The following is a 26,547-nucleotide window of genomic DNA, read 5'->3' on the forward strand; positions in this document are numbered from 1 at the left end:
AATATTATATTATGGCTCTTAATTCAGTAATATTTTCACTTTGTTATTGTGTGCATATATTAAAGCCTTCAGTAACTAGAAGATGCTTTTGTAGAAAAGCGCATGTCTCCCCCGATGCATAGTCATATAGGCAGGAAGTCAATAGGGGACTGGAGCAAAAGTCTTTGTGACACTGATGGCTGGCTGCAATAGGAATCATCTATTTGGCATGTCCAATAATTCCACAAAGTTTCAACATTCTGGGCTAAGTGGTTCTCAAGTTATGAACTGGAAACTGTTTTCCATGTTCAAGCCCATGTAATCTTGACCTTTGATCGGGTGACCCCAAAGTCAGTACGGGTCATCTACTCTGCATGTCCAATCATCCTATATAGTTTCAACATTCTGGGTCAAGTGGTTCTCAAGTATTGATTGAAAAGAATTTTCTTTGTTCAGCCCCCTGTGACCTTGAATTTTAATGGTGTGACCCCAAAAACAATAGGGGTCACCTACTCTGTAACTTCTATCACCCTATGAAATTTGAAGGTTCTAGGTCAAATGGTTCTCAAGTTATTGACTGGAAATGGATTTCCATGTTCTGTTTGTTGCAACCTTGACCTTTTATAGAGTGACCCAAAAAACAATAGGGGTCATCTCCTCTGTAAGTCTTATCACCTTATGAATTTTCAACATTCTGGGTCAAATGGTTCTCAAGTAACTAAACGGAAATGGATTTCCATGCTCTGTTTGCTGCGACCTTGACATTTAATAGAGTGATTCCAAATTCAATAGGAGTCATCTACTCTGCCTGTCCAATCATCCTATGAAGTTTCAAAATTCTGGGTCAAGTAGTTCTCAAGTTACTGACCGGAAATGTTTTTCCATGTTCAGGTCCCTGTGACCTTGACCTTTAATACAGTGATCCCAAAATCAATAGGGGTCATCAACTATGCATATCCAATCATCCTATGAAGTTTCAACATTCTGGGTCAAGTGGTTCTCAAGTTATTGATCAGAAATGGTTTTTAGGTGATCAGGCCCCTGTGACCTTGACCTTTAGCGGAGTGACCCTAAAATCAATAGGAGTCATCTACTCTGCATGACCAATCATCCTATGAATTTTCAACATTCTGGGTTAAGTGGTTCTCAAGTTATTGATCGGAAATGGTTTTCCGTGTTCAGGCCCGTGACCTTGACCTTTAACAGAGTGATCCCAAAATCAATAGGGGTCATCTACTCTGCATGACCAATCATCCTATTAAGTTTCAACATTCTGCATCAAGTGGTTCTCAAGTTATTGATCGGAAATGGTTTTCCATGTTCAGGCCCCTTTGACCTTGACCTTTAACGGAGTGACCCCAAAATCATTAGGGGTCATCTACTCTGCATGACCAATCATCCTATGAAGTTTCAACATTCTGGGTCAAATGATTCTCAAGTAATTGATCGGAAATGGTTTTCAATGTTCAGGTCCCTGTGACCTTGACCTTTGACAGAGTGACCCCAAAAACAATAAGGGTCGTCTACTCCATAAGCCCTGCCATCCTATGAAGTTTGAAGGTTCTAGGTCAAATGGTTCTCCAGTTATTGATCGGAAATTAAGTGTGACGTACGGACGGACGGACAGGGCAAAAACAATATAATTAACTTGTGCAAAGTGAGGGATACTTGTATATCATGGCTGTATTGTCATATTATTATTAGATCATAATTTGCTTTGAAAATTATGAGAAAAATTCTCACCTCCTTCCACTTTAGTTCTAAGAAGTCCCTGTACATTGCTGGAGAAAGTAGGCTCGTGCGGGGGTCGTATACGAGAGTCTATGGGAGCTTTTGATGACTCAGCATCTCTATAAACAGAAAATGATCGCATTCTGTATCACCATGACAAATTTCTGACATATTATTATTATTATACCAGATTTATATAGCGCCCTTTTCATGACAAACACGTTCAAAGGCGCTTTACATATACTGCAGCCACACAGGGCGCAAAATCATCCTCTACTAGTACAGACACAGAGCGATCTGACTAGAGGAACAGAGTGAGATAAAGCCCCCAGAACAGACAGAGAAAACTTTTCAGATACAGACGTGTCCGGCTAACTTAGCCTAGCTCTTTTCGAATAGACAGTCTGGTTCTTTAACGTTCTCGGTTTATAGCACCGATACACGCGAAGCCGTCTTTCCTGGGAAGAACCAGTACAGGCCTCTAGTTAAGGTGCTTTAGTATGTTTGGAACAATTTATTTTCTAAAACCCTTGACCTTATTTTGACTCTTATGTCTCAAAACTTTAGAAATTATTGAGAAGCTTCAAGCCAAAACATTATTATACTCATTTAATTTTGTGGTTTTGGCATGACGGCTATTCTGTAAGGATATTAACTTGTGGATTTCAACTTTTTACATATATTTGGCCGTAATTGTAGGTTATTATAGAATAAACTTATCTTGGACAAAACAGAGCTACGTCACCACAGGGTGCTGTGCAACTTGATATTTGGTCATATTTGTAGTTTATTAGAAAACAAACATACCTTGGAAAGAAAAGAACTCTTATCGCCACAGAAAGCTGTCAACATGTACAAACGGAATGTAATATCAGGTCGTACCTGTAGTTTACTATGGAATAAACTTACCTTCGAAAAAACAGCTTTGTCACCACAGGGTGCTGTTGAAATGTACAATGAAATGAAAACTATGCTCATATTTCTACTTTACTACAAAATAAACTCACCATGGACAGAAAATTGCTATGTCACTATACAGTGCTGTCAAGATGAATAAATGGAATGTAAATTATGGTCCTACTTGTAGTTTACTACAAAATAAACTCACCATGGACAGAAAATTGCTATGTCACTATACAGTGCTGTCAAGATGAATAAATGGAATGTAAATTATGGTCCTACTTGTAGTTTACTATAAAATAAACTCACCATGGACAGAAAATTGCTATGTCACTATACAGTGCTGTCAAGATGAATAAATGGAATGTAAATTATGGTCCTACTTGTAGTTTACTACAAAATAAACTCACCTTGGACAGAATTGCTATGTCACTATACAGTGCTGTCAAGATGAATAAATGGAATGTAAATTATGGTCCTACTTGTAGTTTACTACAAAATAAACTCACCATGGACAGAAAATTGCTATGTCACTATACAGTGCTGTCAAGATGAATAAATGGAATGTAAATTATGGTCCTACTTGTAGTTTACTACAAAATAAACTCACCATGGACAGAAAATTGCTATGTCACTATACAGTGCTGTCAAGATGAATAAATGGAATGTAAATTATGGTTCTACTTGTAGTTTACTACAAAATAAACTCACCTTGGACAGAATTGCTATGTCACTATACAGTGCTGTCAAGATGAATAAATGGAATGTAAATTATGGTCCTACTTGTAGTTTACTACAAAATAAACTCACCTTGGACAGAAAATTGCTATGTCACTATACAGTGCTGTCAAGATGAATAAATGGAATGTAAATTATGGTCCTACTTGTAGTTTACTACAAAATAAACTCACCATGGACAGAAAATTGCTATGTCACTATACAGTGCTGTCAAGATGAATAAATGGAATGTAAATTATGGTCCTACTTGTAGTTTACTACAAAATAAACTCACCTTGGACAGAAAATTGCTATGTCACTATACAGTGCTGTCAAGATGAATAAATGGAATGTAAATTATGGTCCTACTTGTAGTTTACTACAAAATAAACTCACCTTGGACAGAAAATTGCTATGTCACTATACAGTGCTGTCAAGATGAATAAATGGAATGTAAATTATGGTCCTACTTGTAGTTTACTACAAAATAAACTCACCTTGGAGAGAAAAGAGCTCCGTCTCCACAGGGTGCTGTTGAAATGTACAAATGGAATGTGATATTTGGTCGTACTTGCAGTTTCCCTCTAGGCGACTTCTCAAACATTGGATGAGGACGACTAGGGTCAAACTCCATTAGCCGTTTGTACAGGAACCTAAATTTCAAACAACAATATGATAATCTTTCAACAAACTTATTCTTATTACATTATTTCAATAATATCTAATACTAATAAAAACTTCATTTCTGCTTAACCTTTAGCCTGCTGGCAGCGAGTCTGCCTTTGCGACCAGTGCAGACCAATTTCAGCCTGCATGTCTGTGCAGGCTGATCATGGTCTGTACTGTTCCCTATTCAGTCCGTAAATTTTCAGTGAACATCCCTTCAAATAATGAATAGTACTACCCAAATTGAAAGATCAACTGGTCCATTTTAGAAAAATTAGCAGGATTAAGGGTAAAAACTATTATGAGAATATCTAGTGACTAATCTATTGTCAGTCTGAAAATGGCAACTTTGCTGTGGAAATCATAACTTTTTTCTTTTTTTTTTCTTAAGAACTTTAAAGTCAAGCTGGCCACAGATTTGCTAAGGTATATGGGTACCAACTTTACGATAGAATTATTTTTATGGTTATTCTTACCAACAATAAAGTAGCAAGAAATGGTGATTCATACCTAATTAACTGATTTTGAAGTAATTAAAGGAACCCGTCTCACAGAAGGATTGTCTAATAGATGGTTAGTACGGTAATCTATTTTACCTGATAAAACCACGCCTGGTAATAATTTCAGCATGTGAATCATTTACTGTGTTTCCTTGGAGACTCAACTGTTGACCAGTGATACAACGGTTACCTGTAACAACAGTGAAAGGAGTACATGTATATAAGTAGGAACATTGTTGTTGTTGTTATTTCAATTTGATCAGGTCGTTCAAAAGCATGAGGTCATTATTACTGTTATATAGCCAACTTCCTCTTATCATGTTGTTTAAGTTATCTTGTTTATGGTAAGGGGATTACAGAAATGACATGCCTGAAGTAAAATTTATGAAGGTACAGTTGAACCTGCTTTAATAGTCACCTGTATTAAGCAAGTCATCTGCCTTCAACATCCTTACTGTGCTAATCCCTGGCTTTTTAACACAGGTTGAACTGTATATGAATACATTCTTCCCTATTTCTCATGGTGAAAGAAGACCCCTGTGCCCCTCAAGGTATTACTATGGGCAATGGTGGCCACATATGGAGAACTTTATTTTGTATTCCAAAGAAAACAGTAGCCAACCAATGATAAAGCTACAACTATCAGGGGTGAAAAGAAAGTGACTGAGTCAGCAACCTAGAGCGTTTCACCACAGAGGCCAATGAAAATTTAGGTAAGGTTTATACTTAGCATATTGATCTTTTGTGTTAAATCGTCTGCCAAATTTTCTCCCTTACAAAACAGCAATGGAAATTATATACTGTGGAATCAGTTAATTTCATAAGCATGAAATTTCAAGGTTTTTACCAAAACTGCAATTGTGCGGGGATACAAATTTGTGAATTATATAAAATGAATGTTTGTTTGGATTTAATTTTTATAGATCGACACAACCATAGACTCCAAGAAAATTAGTCCCCCACGAATATTAATGATGTCAAAGTATCATGTATGCTATTAGGTTTAACAAACCTTTTAAAAACTCTTACGAGAACAAGTTTCATTTCATTTGCATAATATTATGTTCACTTAATATCGTGACTGTACTGAATACAATCGTATTGGCTTATTTCTATTTTTTTTACACAATTTCTAGATTGACTGGTTCCCTTTTCAGAAATAGTTTGACTTACCTGTTCCCAAACTGATAAGAACTCCGGTGTCTTCAGCTGACCTCTTCATGACAAGCCCAGCAATGACTTTGCGGCCGGCGAAAGATTCGGCTGTAATCTGTGACACGAGGGCTGTAAAACCTCGATGGGTCAGTGCAGCTATGGTATCAAAGTGAGTCATATTGGCCGATGGCACCGGAGAGACGGTAGTCTGAAAAAAAACGAACATTTTTTTAGGATGGGGTGAGGTCACGTCAACACAACTGAGGTCATACGACAACCTTTTTTCAGCACTTGATGAAAGAGGAAGATCTCAGGTGCCCCTCCAGGCATAATTTGAGTGGGCAAATGGGTAGAACAACAGACCTCCTGTAAGCCTGCAGGACAACTTCCTCACATGAAGAATTCTACACCCTATGCACGGTTTCGTACAAACAACACGGAGGATCATGTGATTCAAGGTCAATCTCTTTTACCATCTGGCCATAGAGGGCCGGAAATTCTTTTTTTTATTGGTTTTCAAAATAAATTATTTGTCACAGCATACAGGAATATGCCTAGCTCTTCCAACGCCTACTTAGATAGAACATAATTTATTGAAATGAGCATTGTTCAGTTAAGCCCAACTACAACAAAATATATCCATACATTCTGAGATCAAAACCTCCTCAAAAAAAGAAACTTCCTACAGGTTAACAAAATTTCTTTGCACACCAGACATGTTTTTTAAAAAGTGTTTTCATCCCTGCTGGAAACTCCAACTTACATCAGAGGTGTAAGATAATTCTAGTGCTTTTAATGAGGTATAACAAATTACATTTATGTAAAACATGTAGAATAAAGTTTGTTTTTTTTTAATGTAAAAACCTGATAAAAATTAAATACCTTGATTGTTCCTTTCATCTTTTAGTATTATTATTATTATTCTTAGGGATGGGAACGAATACTGAAAAATCAAATATTCGGTTTGCCATATTCGAATATATTCGAATATTCGGTTTGTTTTAATGGAAGCTTTAAATTCTTATTAAGTGATTGGCATATACACAACGTATTCATTTGTTTACAGCGTGGATCATCGTACGTAATAAGGCCAAAAATGTTTGTTTCGGGTAACCCGATCCTACTTAGCAAAACCCGCCGATCCTAGCATTTTATTTCACGATTCTGTCAGTATAATCATGAACATATTTAACTAATTCAGTGTTTTAGCTTCAAAATGATACAAAAAATCAAAACGATTATAATTTAGACCGTCGCAATTTTATCTAAAAATAGCAGGTCGTCCCATTTAAACACATGACGCGCTGTTGTATTACCGCCGCCATTTTGAAAATTTTTAATCGGCGTGTAAAAATCGTCGTGTAAAAAGCAAGTAAGGCAAACTTAAACCTCCTTCAACATGAACTTATGCATCAGTCATATGTTATCTTGATTTTATTATAAAGTTCTTCAAAAGTTAATTCGAATACGGCCGATTGCGGATGAAAACCGATTCTGTGGATGGTCTGAAACGTCGTAAAAAATATTGTGAACAGATCGGCAATATCTACAAGTTTAGTATTGTTTTCGAAAAAAAAAAATTCTACAACTTGTTACATAAAACAGGCGCCAATAAAAATGAATAAAAGATAAAAAGATATCACATTTATGCCTAATACAAACTGTTAATCTGTAGCGATGACCCCAGGTAATTATGTATTGCAATTTTCTTGTTAATTGGACATCTTTTGACATGCATCTGACACAATGACGCCTGTTGCAAACTGTTAATCCGTAACGATGGCCCCTGCCAATTATGCATTGCTATTTTCTTGTTAATTGGACATCTTTGGATACTCGATAAACAAACATGACATGGTTTTATTCTGTAGAATTAGCATGCTCATATTGCCCAAAATCAATGATACTTATTTTGAACAAAAATATACAATAATTTACGAATATTCGAATTTGATTTTCATATTCGAATATTCGACCGATTTCCGAATATTCGTTCCCATCCCTAATTATTATACCAGTTTTATATAGCGCCCTTTTCATGATAAACACGTTCAAAGGCGCTTTACACATAGCAGGGCGCGAAATTCATCCTCATCCAGATGGACAGATTGAGATAAAGCCCCCAGAACAGATAGAGAGAAATCCTTTTTAGATACAGACTTGTCCGGCTAACTTAGCCTAGCTCTTTGCGAATAGACAGTCTGGTTCTTTAACGTGCCCACTGTATAGCACCGATACACACGAAGCCGTCTTTCCTGGGAAGAACCAGTACAGGCCTTTAAGTTAGGTGGGAGACACTCAAGAGTATCTCAGAAATTTCCAGTGTCTGGACCAGGATTCGAACCCCGGACCTCTGGATTGGCAGTCAAGCGTGTTACCACTAGACCACCGGCCCACCTATATTGGTCAATTCATATCATGTCATTTTATGAAAAATACATAATGCTACCTTGCAGATTAAAAAATAAAACCAGAACTAGAAATTATTTGCTCTTGAAACATCACGACATATTTCCTGGTTAAGGACGTAAATTTTCCACACTTTTATTTATACAGGGTGTTTCATAATATTTGTTACCATTACAAGCTAATACTAGATGCCCACAGGCAACATGTCGAGCCCGCCAGCTGTCAAAAGGACTAGGAGTTGCACATGACACCCTGTCTCATTGAGGCAAACATTTATGCCAAATAAAAAATGATTGCAAAAGTTACAATATAAGTTATTTATAGTAACAACAAAGGGAAGTAAATCTTTAAAAAAATCTAAGTCCACACAAAAATTCTTACCAGTAGAGATAGGTCAAAATACACCTCAAAATTGGATGTAACATGCATATTGTACTACAGAAAAGTGGTCTTGATTTTTCCCTACGACCAGTAATAAAAAAGTTACAATATAAGCTATTTATAGTAACAACAAAGGGAAGTAATTCTAGGTTCTTGCACATGACACTCCGCCTCATGATGGTGAACAATTGTGCCAAGTTACATCAAAATCCCTCCATGCATGAAAAAGATATGCTCTAGACAAAGTCATTCTTGTATCTGACCTTTGACCTCTAAGTGTGACCTTGACCTTAGACATAGGGTCCTGGTTCATGGTTGTGAACATTTGTGCCAAGTTACATCAAAATCCCTCCATGCATGAAGAAGAAATGCTCCGGACAGTCATTATTGAATTTAACCTTTGACCTCCAAGTGTGACCTTGACCTTTGAGATAGGAACATGCGGTTTGCGCATGACACTCCGTCTCACTGAGGTTAACATTTGTGCCAAATATAAATGAGATTGCTCCATGCATGTCAAAGTTATGGTCCGGACAAACAAATCCGGATGGACGCACGGACGCATGCACGCACTGACGCACATACACCGAACAGCCATTTGGACAACTATGTCTTCGCTTCCACAAGCGGGCTTGACAATAAAACGTACATGTAACACATAACGCAGTCATGTTATATAGTATTCTATAGGAGACAGAATGAAGTTTTACGTAATGTAAAAAATAACAGAAAAACATTGACGTCATGTCATAAACGACAACATCAAAACAAGTAATATTTTCAAGATGGCGTTGCCCATAGAAAAGTCAAAGAAGTAGTTAAGCTGTATTATGAGAGTTATTCACCTATCACAGTCATTAGATCAATACATAAACGATATCCTGAGGATGAGAAACTTAGCAAGATGCAAGTGCACAGAATAGTTAAAAGGTTTGAACAGTCAGGGTCAGTTACTGACAGACAACAATAACAACGGCCGACCGAAAGCAGTCAGGTCTTTAGAGAGGACGTCATCTTGAGCACATGTTGTAAAACTGAACCTTTTCTGTGAAGGGTCACTGAGGTGTGCATTTTAAGTAAACCTGCTGATGTTATGTATCAAATAAAACTTTATTATATCTCCTATCGCTTAGTGACTTTCATTTAAAAGTACATTCCATATTTTGAAAAATTTGAAACAGCGAAATGGTAACAGATATTATGAAACACCCTGTACTGTAAGAGTGCTATAAATAGAGTTATTCCTTTAATTTTATTTTCAAAATTATTTGCTGAATATGGCGTACAAGAAATAGATTTTATCACTGATTTAAGGTGCCCATGGTTCTTGGGTAACAGTGCAATAACTCAGCAGAGCCTCGTCACCAAACAGTTACCCTCAAGCCAGATATTCCCATCTGTACCTACAACTAGTGAATCTTATTTTCTTGTCACGCTACAAAGCCTGCTTGCATTTAACCTTTAGCCTGCTAAGGCGGCAAGAGATTTTGCCTTTGCAACCTGGGCAGACCAAGATCGGCCTGCACGTCCATGCAGGCTAATCAAAACCTGCACTGTTCACTATTCAGTCAGTAAATTTTCAGTGAACACCCCTTTGAATAATAATTGGTGCTGCCCAAACTGAATGACGGACCAGTTCATCTGAGAAATTAAACAGGGTAAAGGTTAAAAATTTGGCAAGAAGTCTTACTGTATTATTTTGTGCTGAAGCATTCTCTGCCTGGAACTGTCCTTCAGCTACAACCTGTCTCATTGCAATATCACATGCTTCTTTTCTACCGTCTTTCTTGTTGTGGCAGCTAACTGACGGGAACTTCCGGTTACCTACAAAAGCTGCCATCTCAAATCTAAAGTGAAACAAGACAATAAAAATCATCATCAAACAATTTATCTAATATTAACTCTTAGTTGCAACTGAAACACGCAACGTAAGTTCTGCAAGTAACCAATAAAATGTTGTCATCTTGACAAGGTAAGTTAGAAATAACAGTACATGTCTGTCAATATGAAAGGGCTGTTACTTATTATTATACTTAAGTATGTAAACTATATTTCTTTTAACCCCTCTATGAAGTATCTTCCATAAATAGATACATAAGTTATGTTTTTCTGTTTCTGTTGCGTTTAATGTCAGATCAAGGTAAGTATAGGTCATATGGCAACTTTCCAGTTTTTGATCATGTTGATGGTGGCTTAAGATTCCAGCTGTCCCTTCTGGAATTATTTCGTGCAGGAGTATGCTCAGAATGGTAAAAAAACATTTTAAAGACTAAAAGACAGCATTTATCTACTTACGTTGGTTTATGGGAAGATCCCCTCTGACTTATGACTTCCACTCGCGCTACTAACTTTCGTGACTGAGCATACTCCATCAGGGCACTGACTGGATTTTTGTTTAAAGCATTAAAACTTTCAGTATTGAGTGCAAGACCAAGGTTTGGTCTTGGAGTATTTTGTGCCGGTTTTGATATTGATACAGGTACTGGAGCAGACTGTGGTGCCTGAAGGCCTAACTTAACAGCTGGTGGTGGTGGCGGGCCTCTGGTTGCAGGCCTCGCAGCTGAACTTTGCAGAGTAGACTGGTTCATAGTTAAATCTGGTCTTTGAAAACCAGTCTGTCTACTCTGACTTCCAAACACTGAGCCAGACTGTGTAAAACTAGACTGGTTGACAGTTACAGTCTGTTCAAATTTATTTCCAGAAAAGTAATTTTGAGAACCAGACTGAGAAAATTGTCCGGACGAAAAAACAGACTTGCTGTCTGCTGACTGATTTGAACTTCCTGTACTTCTGTTCGACAACGTTTGAGACATTGTAGAAAATGTACCACTAGGATGACTTGTTGATATTTTATCTTTATAGCTACTTGGGGGTGAAATTTCTGTTTTCTTCAACCCCTTTGATAAAATATCTAAAGGTGATGGTGGTGGGCCTTTATTGAATGCACTTTTACTTTGAGAACTGGGGACTGATTTATTCACAGATTTTGGTTGTGTCTTGCTTTTTAAACACTGAAGACTTGTAGACTGGTTTGGATAATCAGCATATTTACTGGGTATTTCTCGTTTTTGTACTTCTTGTGTCACAGGCGCAGTCTTTCTAGCATTCTGCGGAGAAGACAACCGCTGGTTAACTGAATTTTGAAATCCAAGTGCTTCTTTAGGTGACGACCTTTGTATTGAACTTGGAAACAATTTGTTCGCAGAAAAATCTGAATTTGAAACTTGTGATTTTGTGTTAACATTGTAAACATCTGAACTCATAGTGTTTGAGTTTGCTCCAATTCCCCATAAATTTGAATTCAACTCCAATTTCTGAATATTTGTTTCCATTGGCACCATTGTAACTTTTTCCTGATTATCAGTAACTTTGTTTGTATTTGAACTACTTTGAGGTGGTATATTTCTTGTTTTATTCATTGGACTTGAATCAAATTTTACTGACATTAAAGGCTGTGGTGTTCCTTGACTTGAACCTTGGTTTAAACCTCCTGGCTTCTGTGCAAATTTAGCTGTGTTTGAATCAAACTGAATTGACAATAATGACTGTGGTCCACTGTTAGATTCAGCTGAAATGACACCTGCAGATGTAGTTTTACTAATTTTTGCTGGTGGTGGCTTGAATAAAGAATTTGGACTATGAGATGTAAAAACTGAAGGTGATGATCTAACAGTTTGTTTACTCACACTATCACCCATACCACTATTTCCACTGACATTTCTTTCATCCTTTTTCAACAGTGCCATTGGTGATGGTGGGGGACCTTTAAACGTAGGCTTAACTTTTCTTTCAGGTAGAGTGTATGTTTCAGTTTCTTTCAAAATGTTACTGTCTCCCATTTTCTTGCTAATGTAATCAAGTCCTTCATCTGTAATTTTCCACAATTTGGAACTGCCTGACACATAGTTCAAGGACAAACATTTCTGTAAAACCTCATCTAAATGTTCTGGAGGTATATCTGTCTTTCTTTTAAGCACAAATTGTGCAATACCTTTAAGTTCTTGAAGAACTTTTAGAACTTTATCACAGTCTTCCATGTCACTGTCATTTGATTTCATATCCTGATCATTCTCATCAGTCATTTCTTCATTCCCTTCCACTTGTTTTCCAAAACTATCATTCATCTCTACCTGACTAATTTCATCCTTTGCTTCTAATGCATGTTCAGTTACTGCAGAAGACTCAACTGCTTCTGAATCACCATATTCAGCATCTTCACCTTCACCTAATGCAGGATTTTCTGTTTCTGCAGCTGAACCTGTCAAATCTTCTTGTAAATCAAGCACTTCATCTAATATCTGAGGAGTGTTCCATTCCCTTGACACTTTAGTCTGCTCTGGTGTAGCTCTTTCTACTGAAACAGCAGATATTTCTGGAGTGCTTTTCTCATCTTTATTTTCAGATGAAGTATCAGTTTCACTGCAACACATTGCAAAATCTTTAACATTCCGACTGTCATTACTATCATCTTCTGTTTTTAGTTCAGCATCAATTTCTTTTGCACTATCAAAAGAGCTACTAGTGTCATCAGACATTGGGTCATCTAATCTAAACACATCTCTGAATGTTTTTGGTTTCTTCACATACTCTCTATCAAACTCAGGAGCTTCATGTACAAGTTGGTTTCTTGTACTCCCATTATCTTCTTCCATGGAAACAAGCTCATTATTTTCTTCTGCTAAATTACCTGTGTGACCTAACACTGTACCACTTTGATCACCTTCCCTGTTCACAGAATTTGCCCCTGAACTTGACATTTCCATACTTTCTCCAGTTCCTTGTTCTTGTTTAATGTGATCTTCGCCATCACATTCAAGAGAATCATCTTCAGTGGCTTCATTCCAATCAGCACAATTCCTAGACACACTAGAATCTCCATATCCTTCAAACATTTTATATGATCCTTGTGTTGAAATATCCTCCTCTCTATAACCTGCACTGACAGATAAATTATCTCCATCTAAATTTCTTTCAGGATGTTCAGTTTCAAAATCTTTTTCATCTTCATTTTCTATAAATCTCTGACTGCTTTTTTCATTCTCACTTTCACTATCATCATCTTCGTTTTTTTCTTGCACAGTTGTATATACTTCAGATGCATCAGATTCAAACTGCGGCTCGGTCTTGAAGAGTTCAGTATCCTGAAAGACTGGAATACCTTGACCTCCAGGAAGATAATTGTCTGCAGGGTAACTGTCCACACTGTAACTGTCTGTAGGGTAACTGTCCTCAGGGTAACTGTTGGCTGATGGCTTGAACTCAATGGCTCTGGCACCTGAAATTGTAAATGAAAATTTTTGAACAGGAGAAACTACAATCTTGTTCATTTGGGTTATGTTAATAATTCATTCAAGCACTAATTTGTATTGACTTCACCTTTTCAAATTGTTACAATATTTTAGGAATACATAGGTAATAAACAACTGAAAAAAGATACAGTTATGTGTTCCAAATGCTTTAATTTTTTTATGGAATGTTAAAACACTGACTTCAAAAATTCCACCGTAACTTTTTATGACCTGCACAGTTCAAATACTGTAAAACCATCACTATTCATGTAAATTATAATATTCAAACTTTCATGAGTACTGTGGTAGTGTCAATCGACAAAATTAAATCCCAACAAACAACAAACTTCCATTTACTGTGACATCATTAATATTTGTGGGGGACTAATTTTCGTTTATTTTGTAAATGAGTCAATTAACGCAAATTTAATTCCAACGAACAAGTAAAATTCCCATTCATTTTATGTTCAGAAGTTGAAATCCACGAATTCATATCCCCACAAAATAGCCGTTTTGACCTAAACCACGAAATTTCATGCCCATGAAATTAAATGATTTTACAGTATCACATGTTTGACACTGCAGGAGTGAAATAAAGCCGTTACATACATTCTATAATACACTAGTGTAATAAAGCTTCGAGGTCTATGTTGTTTAAAGTACCGGAGATGTTGGTCAAACTGACTTGTTTATAATAATTAAAGAAAGTAGAATTTTATGTTTTGGCAGAAAAAGCTAACATGTGACAAAATGAATATTACATATGTGACCTTCCACATTGACTTCAATAAACGCGTTGAATAGAATTAATATAATACTCGGCACAGCCTCGCATTTTATTATTTCATTCAGCTTGTTTAATAAATTCAATATGAAAAGACACTCCTGAAAGTAATATCCTCCATTTAGTTTATCTTCAAAAACTGAAAACCATGAATTCAGATTCCCTCAAAATAGCCATTTTGTTCAAAATCACAAAATTTTATGCCCACAAAATTTTAAAGATGATTTCACAGTAGGCAAAATGTCTCCAACCTCCCGATTTCATCACTATATTCAGCTTTACCTGCCCCTCCTGCAGTAGCTCTCCATGTTGGTGGTTTCTCTGATACTTTGTCAATCAAACCCTTCTCCAGCATTTTGTACAGAGTCGTGTTCACATCACTGGCTCTAGAATGACCTGTTCCCTTGGCGATGTCAAGTGACTTGCTCGGCTTTGACCTCCCTCTTAAAAATTCTAGAATCTTTCTTTCAAGTTCCTGATCTCCCTGCAAAAATTACGTGTTCCATTATTTCTACATGATAGGATATAATCAACTTATTACCAGGCAGGGTTTTTTCTAGCTAATTTGGAAACATAGCCTATACCCCAAAAATTGGGAATTTTGACGGATAAATGTTCCAAATTGGGAAATATTTTTAGTCCCATAGGATATAGTAAGGATGTGTTTAAGCACTTCTCATACACTTGTTTCACATTGCACAACCTCTTAAACATACTTCCATAACAAAATTGTCCATAATTTGGTCAATGTTTGTGCAATTTTGATGAAATTTTTTTCAGAATGTAGATTGTGAATTTTTGCACTCATTTTCGGAAAAATACATACTTTTTGCATTAGGAATATAGCCGAATAACGGCTATAAAAATGGCCGAAAAGAAACCCTGCCAGGCGCTAACCTTATACTGAATTTCAAAGATTAATTAACTGAATTATACCTTGCTGTGACGTTAACAGTAATCTACATGTTACTTCTCTTTAACACAAAAAGATAATCTGTAAATTATACAAGCACCAGACAATTTACATGATTGTAACTGTTACTGATTCTAACTCTTCTAGGGGACTGTGTTAAAATATTTTAAGTTTATCATACCTCACTTTTGTCTACAATGATAAAATCCCATTACCCGAGAAAGAGATATTTTACTAGTATCAAAAACATTATCAAACTTTTTGTCACATGACCAAGCGAAAGTGACTGTCAGGTTATGCCACCGGGCTGACATTTTGAATGTCATACATGTATAAGGGCAAATAACTGCTTCTATATTTTAGCCAAATCATGAAATGATTGCCTCCCTTGTACACATATTGTGTTATATTATATTTTGTTTACTTTGTTGAACTTGCTTATGAGGATGTTAAAAAGATGAGACTGATGATTTAAATGAATAAAATAACATATTTTAATTATATACTTAATTTTGTTCAGTATGATAAAATAAATATCACATGACAGCATGACTTTTTTGTGTGACATTGATATTGTCAACTCTCGAAACAGAATGTTACCACTTGGCTTTTGCCTCGGGTGACATTCTGCCTTCGGGTTGACAATATCAATGTCACACATGCTGCCATATGATATTTATATAATATCACATTGGCAATAGCTTTATCAGATCAGGCGGTTCCAATGTTGTTTATATTTTGTATAAACATACACCTTAACATAAAGCTATGACCTGTGTGTATAATTATCCACTAAAAACAAATGCCATTAGTTTATACTAATTTAGCCACACCATGAGAAAATCAACATAGTGGCTTTGCGACCAGCATGGATCTAGACCAGCCTGCGCATCTGCGCAGTCTGGTCAGGATCCATGCTGTTTGCTAACGATTTCTCTAATTGCAATAGGCTTTGAAGGCGAACGGCATGGATCCTGACCAGACTGCGCGGATGCGCAGGCTGGTCTGGATCCATGCTGGTCGCTAAGCCACTATGTTGGTTTTCTCATGGTGCGGCTCAATTTATTTTAGGTGATTGTGGAGTAAGTTCTACAACTTATTTTAATCACCCTCGACACCTCATTCCTGATGGAATCTGTTGCCATGAGGGTATCAGAGAAGAGGCCAGTTTCCCTTTAATGCTGAGCACCAAGCAAGGGAGCTACTAGTACCATTTTTCACGTCTTTGGTATGATGCAGAAGGGGATCGAACCCACGACCTTCTGCACTCAAATCAGATGCTCTACCACAAGGCTATCGAGGTGGTTATGTCATTTAAGTTACTGACTTATAAAAATAAAAACCCTTGATTCCCTGCTTGCATAATTTATGTATTTTCTATGATAAAAATAGCTTGTAGTCCTGATTTAAAGCGGCAACTTCCATTTGCAAAGGGGTTTCTGATCTCTTGTTTTAATATAAATGACGAAATGTGGAAAATAGACAAGGACTTTAATTATTATGCAATGGAATTGAAACCCCTTTGCAAATGGAAGTTGCCACCTTAAATCAGGACTACAAGCTATTTTTATCATAGAAAATACATAAATTATGCAAGCAGGGAGTGATCTTGGCACCCACCATTGAGCAATTTTTGAATGTTCCAAATTTCAAGACTAGATCAAGGTCAAAATCAAGGTGAAAGTTCATTTCGGTACACAAAATTGTGCATGTGGTCCATGCATGTGGTCCAAATTTGAAGCTGTAGCATCAGAAATGTGAAAGTTGGTCACAAGATCAATTTCAAAGTCAAAGTTCATTTCTGTACACAAAACTATGCAAGTGCTTCAAATCTGAAGGCTGTACCTTGAGAAATGTGAAAGTAGGAACTAGATAAAAATCAAGGTCAAATTTCAATTCAGAACACGAAACTATGCAAGTGGTCCAAATTTGAAGCCTGTAGCTCGAGAAATGTGAAAGTAGGTCACTAGGTCAATCTAAAGGTCAAAGTTCATTTCGGTACACAAAGCTATGCATGTGGTCCAAATCTGAAGGCTGTAGATTAAGAATTGTAAAAGTAGGTCACTTGGTCAAAATCAAGGTCAAATTTCATTTCGGAACACAAAACTATGCATGTGGTCCAAATCTGAAGCCTGTACCTTCTAAAATGTGAAAGTAGGTCACTAGGTCAATGCCAAAGTTTATTTCTGTACACAAACCTATACATGTGGTCCAAATTTGAAGACTGTACCTACAGAAATGTGAAAGTAGGCCACTAGGTCAATCTCAAGGTCAAAGTTTATTTCGATACACAAAACTATGCACATGGTCCAAATTTGAAGGCTGTAGCTTGAGAAATGTGGAAGTAGGTCATTAGGTCAAAATCAAGGTCAAATTTCATTTCTGAACACAAAACTATGCATGTGGTCCAAATTAAATGTGAAAGTAGGTCACTAGGTCAATGTCAAAGTTTATTTCGGTACACAAACCTATGCATGTGGTCCAAATTTGAAGGCTGTAGCTACAGAAATGTGAAAGTAGGTCACTTGGTCAAGATCAAGGTCAACTCATGTCAAGGTTCATCTGGCCACTCAAAACTATACATAAGGTCCAAATTTGAATGATGTAGGTTATGACAAGAAGATTTTTGAAGTTTTTCCCTATATAAGTCTATATAAATTATGTGACCACCCGGGCGGGGCAATATTTGACCCTAGAGAAATAATTTGGACAATCTTGGTAGAGGACCGCTAGATGATGCTACATACCAAATATCAAAGTCCTAAGCCCTGTGGTTTTGGACAAGAAGATTTTCAAAGTTTTTCCCCATATAAATCTATGTAAATTATTATAAAAACAAAGGGCCATAACTCACTAAAGAATTGCTGAACCAGTCTGATTTTCAGGTGGACACAACTAGGGTATCAATACATCATTCTGACAAAGTTTGGTCAAAATCCCCCATGTAGTTTCTGAGGAGATGCAATAACGAGAAATTGTTAACGGAAGGACGACGGTCCACAGACGCAGAATAGCGTCTGATGAATGTGGGCTAAAAAACATACTCTTTTATGAAGAATGAAAACTAAAGATATCCATTTGATCTGACTGCACAGTATGGGAAATAATCTGGTGAATATATGTCAATACTTATATTATATCATATATGGGGATAAAATACCTTTATATCCAGACTGGCATACTTATATGTTGTAATAAGAGATCACAGAGTGATCTTGGTGCCCACCAATGTGCCATTTTTGAGTGTTCCAAATTTCAAGACTTAATGACTAGCTCAAGGTCAAATTTCATTTCCGTACACATCACTTTGCATGTGGTCCAAATTCAAAAGCTGTAGCTTGAGAAATGTGAAAGTAGGTCACTAGATCAATTTCAAGGACAAAGTTCTTTGTACACAAAACTATGTATGTGCATCAAGTTTGAAGGCTGTAGTTTGAGAAATTTGAAAGCAGGTCACTAGGTCAATCTTAAGGTTGGTACACAAAACTATGCAAGTGGTCCAAATTTGAAGGCTGTAGCTTGAGAAATGTGAAAGTTGGTCACTAGGCCAAAATAAAGGTCAAATTACACTTGAGAACACAAATCTATGCATGTGGTCCAAATTTAAAGCCTGTACCTTCAAAAATGTGAAAGTAGGTCAATGTCAAGGTCAAAGTCTGTTTCGTGATGATTCCTATGCGTGTGGTCTAAATTTGAAGCCTGTAGCTACAGAAATGTGAAAGTAGGTCACTAGGTCAATCTTAGTCAAAGTTCATTTCGGCACACAAAACTATGCAAGTTGTCCAATTTTGAAGGCTGTAGCTCGAGAAATGTGAAAGTAGGTCACTAGGTCAAAATCAAGGTCAAATTTTATTTCGGAACACAGAATTATGCATGCGATCCAAATTTGAAGCCTGTACCTTCAAAAATGTGAAAGTAGGTCACTAGGTCAATGTAAAGGTCAAGGTTTGTTTTGGTACACAAAACTATGCATGTGGTCCAAATTTGAAGGCTGTAGCTTGAGAAATGTGAAAGTAGGTCACTAGGTCAAAATCAAGGTCAAATTTCATTTCAGAACACGAAACTATGCATGTGGTCCAAATTTGAAGCCTGTACCTTCAAAAATGTGAAAGTAGGTCACTAGGTCAATGTCAAGGTAAAAGTTGTTTTCAGTGCACAAAACTATGCACGTGGCCCAAATTTGAAGGCTGTAGCTACAGAAATGTGAAAGTAGGTCACTAAGTCAAAATCAAGGTCAGCTCATGTCAAGGTTCATCTTGCCACTCAAAACCATACATGTGGTCCAAATCTGAATGTTGTAGGTTATTGACAAGAAGATTTTAAAAGCTTTTCCCTATACAAGTCTATATGAACCATGTGACCCCCAGGGCCGGGCCATATTTGACCCTAGTGGGATAATTTGAACAAACTTGGTAGAGAACCACTAGATGATGCTACATTACAAATGCTAAAGCCCTAGTCCTTGTGGTTTGGACCAGAAGATTTTCAAAGTTTTTCCCTATATAAGTCTATGTAAAACATGTGACCCCCGGGGCGGGGCCATATTTGACCCTAGGGGGGTAATTTGAATAATCTTAGTAGAAGACCACTAGATGATGTCACATACAAAATATCAAAGCCCTAGGCCCTGTGGTTTTGAACTAGAGGTTTTTCAAAGTTTTTCCCTATATAAGTCTATATAAACCATGTGACCCTCGATGCGGGGCCATATTAGACCCAAGGGAAATAATTTGAATCATCTTGGTAGAGGACCACTAGATGATGCTTCATACCAAATATCAAAGCCCTAGGCTCTGTGGTTTTGGACAAGAAGATTTTCAAAGTTTTTCCCCATATAAATCTATGTAAATTATAGAAATAAACAAAGGGCCATAACTCATTCAAAAATTGTTGAACCAGACTGACTGTCAGGGGGACAGAACTAGGGTATCAATACATCATTCTGACAAAGTTTGGTCAAAATCCCCTTGGTAGTTTCTGAGGAGATGCGATAACGAGAAATTGTTAACGGAAGGACAGACGGAATGACGGACCACGGATGCAGAGTGATTTGAATAGCCCACCATCTGATGATGGTGGGCTAAAAATGCAATCAATAAATGGATAAGTTAATCTAGGACTGGTCTTTACAAAGCAATTTTCATGCGCCTGTTTAACACCATCATTGTGTGACTGAAATTTAATTCTCAAATTTCCTTGTAACTGTTTTTCACAAGGAAGTTCCAAACATATTTTGACGAATTTTGGAAATATTACAGTGCCAAAAGCGCTCTGGAATTTTAATAGGAGCTGCTACACAGACCCACTAACGGATATGTGCACAAGCAGCTATTTTTTTCCTTTATACTTAAAGTGGTATCGAATATCAGACCTGTTCACAATTGCAAACGGTCTTTCACAATTTTCAAAATGGGTCATTTACATTTAAATGATTGGAGTGAAAATCTCTAAAAATAGTAGTCTAACTTTAAGAAAAACGTAAAAAAAGCATTGAAAAGCTTTAAAGAAGTTTGTTAGCGACTTTTGCGAGGATTTGCGCACTATTAATCAGGATTCGTTACATGTTCGTCACCCTATATTATCGACTCTTGAATGTTAATTCATAAGCCATAGTGCCTTTGGGTACAAATCGTTAAAATCATTAAACATTTTGATTCACATTTAGTATTAAACAGGCTGGTAACATTGCCCGATCGGGCTTACGACATAAAAAGTAATATTTTTTGAAAAATAATGAAGATATTTCTTTCAAACCTGGTCCATTTATTATGCATAACATATGATGCTTATCAAGATAGAAATAACTTTGTTACCTTCAGTTTTGTTAGAATTACTTCCCTTTTTCAGATTTTTATGATGCATAATTTTTGAAGTCTTAAAAAGTTATGTTTTAATGCAATGTTTAAAACAGAAAAGGTTCAATGGCTTTCTATTGCTCTAAACTTGTGCGCCAATACCTTTATTCTGAATATTTAGGGTAAATACTTTTTTCTTAGTCCATATGTACGAGCATTTTTTTAGAACTAACATTTCTCTTTTATGTTCTAAGTGAAAGCAGAGTAAAATGTATACATTCATGTACTAGCGCAATAATTTAGAGAATTAGAAAGCCATTTAACCCTTTTTTTGTTTTAAACTTAGCATTAGAACACATTGTTTTGGACTTCAAAGATTATGCGTCATAAAAATCGGAAAAGGGGAAATAATTCTACCAAAACTGAAGGCAACCAAGTTAATTTTAATTCTAATTTGTATCATTTGTTATGCTTAATAAATGGACCAAGTTTGAAAGAAATGCCTTTATTATTTTTCAAGAAATATTACTTTTTATGTCGTAAGCCCGATCGGGCAATGTTACCAGCCTGTTAAACAATTCACAATTAAGGGGGAATAAATTCACAATTTCGAGAAAAACAATGCTAATTTTCACAATTTTTTCTGGTACTGTACCCATTCACAATTTTTATAAAAAAAATCACTGACTAGCCACTACTGAAGTAGACTGTGTAATAGACTTGTGACTACTCAATTTTTTGGCTGATTAGCAATCTGTGAAACAGAAAGTGCCTTCGGTAAAATACTCATACATGCCACAATGCTGACACTTTAACACATGATGAACAAACTTGACAGTAACCTCTGTATTTTTCTCGGCGTTATCAGATTTACGTCTTGATCTGGTTGTTCTTGGGGCCAGTGCAGTCACTGACGCTCCCGATTGTACAGCCCAAACAGGTGGGGACTCCTCAACTTTGATTACTCGACCTTCACGCTGTAATTTGTACAACTGATTGTTTAAAGATTTTTTTGGCACACGAAGAGCTTGTATAATTTTTGCGGCAGCCTCTGTCTTCTTTGGTTTTCCATTTAGGAATCTTAAAATTCGCTCTTGCAACTCTTTGTCGGCCATTTTGTAAATTAAGACTGAGTTTACATATAAATATGAAAGGTATCTTTTTTTGCTGACGAAATTTTCGAACCAGTCTGAAGGTCGAAATCGAAAGTAGATTTTCAAACCGAAAGTAGAAAGCTATGATTTTCGGAAATGGTATAGATATCGTGAAACATATTGCATGGAATTCAGGTCTTTACACCTCCGGGACAATACACCCTGGGACTTTACACCTCCCAAACCTGAGACATTACTCCTCCCAAAATGGAGGTGTAAAGTCCAAGGTTTATATATTTTTTACAACTTTTTTCATATCTTTAATTATTTTATTTAATAATTGTGAGTCTAAAATCTTGCTGATTGTTGCATAAATCAAACTTTATAGCTGTAATAATACAAAAGTGATAATGATTTGTGTCACACATTTCTAAGTTCAAGTTTAAAGTAATCTTGATATATTAAATTTGTTATGATAATTGATTGATCATCACAAAAGAAACATTAACACCTGCTTAAAAGTAATCTTTGATATTTTAATGACAGTTGATTGATAATGTTTAAAGAAACATATTGAAGTTACAATTTATATACACTACACAGAATCAATCTGGCACTTTTCTTAAACAGTTTCCAATACCTAAATGTTGAAAGAAATGATGCTCAGAAAAACTGTTATGTTATGATATATACTAACCTTATTAAGATGTAGCCGTAATATTTTTTTTTCAAGCAAAACCAACGACAGGAAATTTCCAGAATCTGTTTCTCTATAAATGCTTGACAATAATTATCATATTGAACAAGAGTGCCAGAATGTCACAATATACGCCCGTCACAGCAGATTTCTTTACTCTAGCACCTGTATTTGCAAATGGAATTTTAATTTTGTGGTTGTTTAGTAATCATTGTAAGTCATGTTGTACCACAGAAAAGTGGTCTTGTTTTTTCCCTACGGTCAATTATAAAAAAGTTACAATATAAGTTATTTATAGTAACAACTAAGGGAAGATAATCTTTAAAAAAAAAAAAAAAAAAAAAAAAAAAAAATCCAAAAAAAAATTTTAAGTCCACACAAAAATCTTTACCAGGTAGAGATTGGTCAAAATACACCTCATAAGTGGATGTAGCATGCATGTTGTACTACAGAAAAGTGGTCTCGATTTTTCCCTACGACTAGTAATGAAAAAGTTACAATATAAGCTATTTATAGTAACAACAAAGGGAAGTAATTCTAAAGAAGGGAACTGCGCAAGACACTTCGTCTCATGATGATGTATAATTGTGCCAAGTTACATCAAAATCCCTCCATGCATGAAGAAGAAATGCTTCGGACAAAGTCATTCTTGTATCTGACCTTTGGCCTCTAAGTGTGACCTTGACCTTTGACCTAGGGACCTGGTTCTTGCGCATGACACTCCGCCTCGTGGTGGTGAACATTTGTGCCAAGTTATATCAAAATCCCTCTATGCATGAAGAAGAAATGCTCCGGACAAGGTTTTCATTCTTGTATCCGTTGACCTCTAAGTGTGACCTTGACCTTAGACCTAGGGACCTGGTTCTTGCGCAGGACACTCCGCCTTGTGGTGGTGAACATTTGTGCCAAGTTATATCAAAATCCCTCCATGCATGAAGAAGATATGCTCCGGACAAAGTTTTCTTTCTTGTATCCTTTGACCTCTAAGTGCGACCTTGACCTTAGACCTAGGGACCTGGTTCTTGCGCATGACACTCCGTCTCATGATGATGAACAATTGTGCCAACTTTCATCAAAATCCCTCCATGCATGAAGAAGATATGCTCCGGACAAAGTCATTCTTGAATTTGACCTTTGACCTCTAAGTGTGACCTTGACCTTAGACCTAGGGACCTGGTTTTTGCGCATGACACTCCGTCTCATGATGGTGAACAACTGTGCCAAGTTTCATCAAAATCCCTTCATGCATGTAGAAGATATGCTCCGGACAAAGTCTGTGGACGCCGCCCGCCCGCCCGCCATCCCGCCCGCCCGCCCGCCCGCCAGGGGCGTTCCAATAATACGTCCCGTTTTTCAAACGGGCGTATAAAAAGATATTACGAGTATATAAACTGGGAAAATATAAAATTGAAATATTCTTTTCTTACTGATACTTATTCGAAAATATACTTTTATATGATTTTAAAACTTTATGATAACCAGTACTAGTTTGTTTATTAGCTCACCTGTCACATAATGACAAGGTGAGCTTTTGTAATCACCCTTCGTCAGTCGTCAGTCGTCAGTGCGTCCGTGCGTCCGTCAACAATTTCTTGTCTGCACAATAGTGGTTTCATTTAGGATTTTATTTTATCCAAACTTGCACACAACTTGTATCACCATAAGATCTCGGTTCCTTTCTTGAACTGGCCAGATCCCATAATGGGTACCAGAGTTATGGCCCCTGAAATGGCCGAAATTAGCTATTTTGACCTTGTCTGCACAATAGCAGCCTCATTTATGATTTGATTTTAACCAAACTTGCACACAACTTGTATCACCATAAGATCTCGATTCCTTTTTATATGCCCGAAGGGACGTATTATGTTATCGCCTCGGTGTCCGTCTGTCTGTCTGCTGGTTAGCAATTTCCCTTCCGCCCCTTGAATGATTTCAAAGAAACCTGACATAAATGTTTACCTCATCGAAACGACATTCAGAGTGCATGTTTCGGATGGCTCACTTCAAGGTCAAGGTCACACTTAGGGGTCAACGGTCATATGACTTTGTTTTGTGTGATTATGATTTTTTGACCTTCTTGTCTTTAAGTGCAACGATAACAGTTGAGCGATATAGGGCCATTATAGCCTTCTTGTTTATTAAGTTATTCATTTAATAATAATCAACTGATAATCCTTTGATGAGTTCCAGGTTTAACACAAGATGTTTACTCTGTTTTGGATATGTTAATCTAATCACATCTCCATTAATGGGATTATCGACAGGTGCTAAAATGATTGCTTGAATAAACTGTCCATTGTTCAGTTTGAATTTAATTCATTTCTCTCCAGTCATAATGCATGACAACATGAGGTATAATATAATTGAGTTATGATTATCTTGAGAGAACATCATTTAATATATGAGCCGTTCCATGAGAAACCCTGTATAAGTGACATGATATAATTATTGCATAATTAGTAGATTTTAGTAATTGTAATAAAATCAAATTCTACCATATTTTTCATATAAGTGTTATTTGTGTTGTCATGGCAATGGAAATTCCAAAGCACCCATGCATCATAAAAATATATAGGTGTATAGATGAAAGACCCGGAACCAAAAATATACAGTTAAATTATTCTTCAGTAAAATCCCTCTAAACTGTTCCTAAATATTCAAGTGTATGCTGTTTAATAAGTAATATGCATAATGTTGTAATGTCTGTGCATTATTTAAGATGAAAATATAACATCCAGCTATCAAGTGACTATAATACTCAGATTGTTTTCTTCACAAAAATAAGTACAGATGGGGAAATCTTAAATTCTGTTAAAGGTGGTCATATATTCTGTTAGAGATTTTTGTAAAGAACAAAAAGACATATTACAGACAGCAGATTATGAAAAAATTAATTATGAAAATTAATGAAAGTGATATATCTTTGAATTTGTTCTTTTCCTTGTGCTATTACTATCAATCAGTGACACTTGCTTGGACTGGAATTTCACAGGAATGTGAAAGGTAATATACACATCATGTATTTAAGACAGCATGATTTTTAAGAATAGATTCTTCTGGACAATATAACTCATGAAGGAATGAGATCCATTTTTAAACAGATACATGTTGCCTTAAATATAATATATAATTATTATATTATCTTTCACATTATATCATTTCATAATTCATTAAAAAAAAATCAATATTATTTTTTGAAATGTATATATAGTCTAAATAATGAGACCTCGGGTAGACCAATTTTAAATTATGATATTTTACATTGTCTACCTGAAGGAGGGGAGTATCGCCCAGTCAGAAAAATATAACGATATTCAACTCTCGAGTACAATTATTTGGACTAATAAAATGTAATGACTGACACAAAATGAATTGACAAACACTTTTTAATTATCATTTATAATGTATAATGTTTCTTCCTTCTCAATATTTGACAATTAATTCTTAGGTGATCAATTAAAATTCACAATATGTTTAAAAATGAGTTATTAATTAGAATACTGTAATAATAAATACATCTGAAAAAAATAACCATATC

The 26,547-nt window shown here is 36.2% G+C and overlaps 1 protein-coding gene across 1 annotated transcript in view; it reads right to left on the minus strand.

The window, feature by feature from the left end:
• The window catches only part of LOC128549882 (uncharacterized), a 31,522-nt gene extending 9,170 nt beyond the window's left edge, over positions 1-22,352 (minus strand). The window contains exons 1-8 of the mRNA XM_053527574.1: positions 22,061-22,352; positions 14,793-14,994; positions 10,734-13,713; positions 10,129-10,285; positions 5,667-5,856; positions 4,590-4,683; positions 3,825-3,980; positions 1,723-1,829 (exon numbers count right to left, since the gene is read on the minus strand). Coding sequence (XP_053383549.1) covers positions 1,723-1,829; positions 3,825-3,980; positions 4,590-4,683; positions 5,667-5,856; positions 10,129-10,285; positions 10,734-13,713; positions 14,793-14,994; positions 22,061-22,333 — 4,159 coding nt within the window. The 5' untranslated portion in view covers positions 22,334-22,352. The remainder of the gene's footprint in view (positions 1-1,722; positions 1,830-3,824; positions 3,981-4,589; positions 4,684-5,666; positions 5,857-10,128; positions 10,286-10,733; positions 13,714-14,792; positions 14,995-22,060) is intronic.
• Between the last annotated feature and the right edge of the window lie 4,195 nt (positions 22,353-26,547).

This window comes from Mercenaria mercenaria, chromosome 17, assembly GCF_021730395.1.
Source record: "Mercenaria mercenaria strain notata chromosome 17, MADL_Memer_1, whole genome shotgun sequence".
Classification (NCBI taxonomy): domain Eukaryota; kingdom Metazoa; phylum Mollusca; class Bivalvia; order Venerida; family Veneridae; genus Mercenaria; species Mercenaria mercenaria.